Source organism: Etheostoma spectabile, chromosome 17 (assembly GCF_008692095.1).
Source record: "Etheostoma spectabile isolate EspeVRDwgs_2016 chromosome 17, UIUC_Espe_1.0, whole genome shotgun sequence".
In the NCBI taxonomy this organism is placed as follows: Eukaryota; Metazoa; Chordata; class Actinopteri; order Perciformes; family Percidae; genus Etheostoma; species Etheostoma spectabile.
Window position 1 is genome coordinate 8,692,429 of NC_045749.1, and position 2,239 is coordinate 8,694,667.

General features: G+C 38.8%; 1 protein-coding gene across 1 annotated transcript in view; it reads right to left on the reverse strand.

Annotated features, from left to right (window-relative positions):
• Positions 1-2,239, reverse strand: part of LOC116705368 (coiled-coil domain-containing protein 6) — a 15,183-nt gene that overhangs the window by 4,527 nt on the left and 8,417 nt on the right. Inside the window, exons 6-8 of the mRNA XM_032541495.1 lie at positions 2,066-2,222; positions 1,710-1,810; positions 527-648 (exon numbers count right to left, since the gene is read on the reverse strand). Coding sequence (XP_032397386.1) covers positions 527-648; positions 1,710-1,810; positions 2,066-2,222 — 380 coding nt within the window. The remainder of the gene's footprint in view (positions 1-526; positions 649-1,709; positions 1,811-2,065; positions 2,223-2,239) is intronic.

Below are 2,239 nucleotides of genomic sequence, written 5' to 3' on the forward strand. Positions count from 1 at the left end.
GCCAGTTAACCTCATAGTCATAGTTTCTTTTCAAATCCAATGTGCTAAGTATAGAAATAAAACAAATGAACAGTATGAGCAACAAAACTGGCTTTGACATTCAAACTAACAGGCAAAATATAACAAAAGAAAAGTCAGAGCATATTGTGTTCTGGTGGAATGTTCTCATTGATTACTGAACATCAACACTGTGTACCAGGTTCGAAAACATTTTGACAAACATTAACATAACCAACCAAAAGCGTAACATCTCTCTCAGTAAGTGTAGAGCAAAGATCATGCTGACACGGTCAAAAAGGGCAAAGTTCCCTCTTTATTGTGCTTGCGGTAATGATTAAAATCAAACTTCTTGTCATTAAAAGGTTTGTATCATTGCTATGTACTTGGAAAGAATTTTGCTTTACATCCCTAGTATTTTGAAAGTAATTTATCAATATCTTTTTTCCCCTTACTATTCTTGATTTCTTACATATATTTTCAAATTTACACAGAAACAGAAAACACAATTTGGGTGGGTGTTACTTACTGCTACAGCGTGAGAGGAGCTTCCGTGGACGTGCAGGGCGGGGGTGTTGTAGTGGGAAATGGCAGCTCTGGACAGTGTAGCTGGAGGAGTGAAGCCAACTGTGTGGCTGCCATATGAGAGACCTGTAAGAGAGATGGGAAGACAAAGAGGAAGTTGTACATACAGTATTTACTTTTGTTCCCAGTCATTGTACTTAACCATACATTCAACTCTGGTTGTTGAAACTAAAGTACTGCTAACATCTGTTTCAGGATTACTTGGATGTTAGCTCTGGCAACCGAGGTCTGTCTTATCTTTGGGCAATTATTTAGGCTGTAATCTGGTTTCCCACTGAATCACACCATACATGGTTCAGTAATGACTCAACTTTCCTCTGCATTGGGACTCTAATATTCAAAGACATCTAGGGCGTAGCCTAAATACTAGCACAGTATGGGAGACTGGGGTTTTGGCTTACAAAAATGCCTTTTAATAGCACAAATGTATACATTTGTATGTTCTTTTCCCTTACTACATTTTTCTGTGGTGTATTTTTCCTACCATTTTCTTATGCACTCTCCCACATGCTCAGTCACTCAATAATAACAACTCATTTTTGTTGCCAACTTCAAATAACTCATTAACTGTAGTGATATAAACACCAGGAGCACATTTGCTTCTTGTAAACCTTTTTTAAGGAATTTCTTCAGCTTTGTTTTGTCGTTTGTTTTTGTTTTTGTTCAATAATTCAGCAGTTAAATACTGAATTGTTACACACAATCACTTACTTCTGTAAATCTTACACAGAAAAATTAATTTGGTAGGCATGCATTTCTTATGCAATGCCTGATGAAATTTTATGATCCACCTGATCTCCACAAAAACAAGGGCTGCAGATGCACTCAGGTGTATTGCAGAAGAGAGCAATAAGTGGATTTGATTGAACAGAGAATGAGGGAAATCATTTTTATTTATTTATGGCTTCACTGACCTTTACAAGACTTCAACTTATCAATGATTGTTTGTTCCAGATTTGAAACTAAATATTATGGATGGCAATGTTAAGATTTATTTTTCTGGTAACAAGTCATATCAATTCATACCAAAAGGTCCTTTATATTGTTGTGCTGACCATTCTCTTTGACGCAATATAACTTTTTGATTGCTGTATTTCCTGGACAGTGGCCATCTTCAATGTACTTACCAGGAGATATTGGTCTGCTGGAGCTAGGGGAGGGGGTGTAGGGGATTGGGCTGGACACAGTCCTTGCTCGCAAGCCCTGTGCAGACATCTCATTGAAGTATCTGAGAGGATGACATGACCAGTTCATGAAAATTCAGTAGGTCTTTTAGTCCAAAAAAACAATCTTAATTAATTAATAATACTTTCAAGGAGCTTGATAGTCAAAGGGAAAAGCTCCTTTATAGTCCCGTAAAGTTGGTGTTTAAAAGTGCTCTATTTAGCCAAATACCTCTCCATTACAAAAGTCACGCCATCTACTAACTCTCTCTCTTTTTTTTTTTTTGATAGTCTGTCCAGTCGTGTTTCCCATCCTCTACCTCTCATCGTCCATCTCCAGACTGGATTCACTCTCTGACAGTTGTCGGCACAGGGCCTCCCTGCGCTCCATTTCTCTCTGAAGCTTTCTCTGCAGCCGGATGTTCTCCTCCCGCATGTGTCGCTCCTCCTCTATGTACTGGGCACGCTTCTCGGTGTCTGGGTGGTGGTGGTGG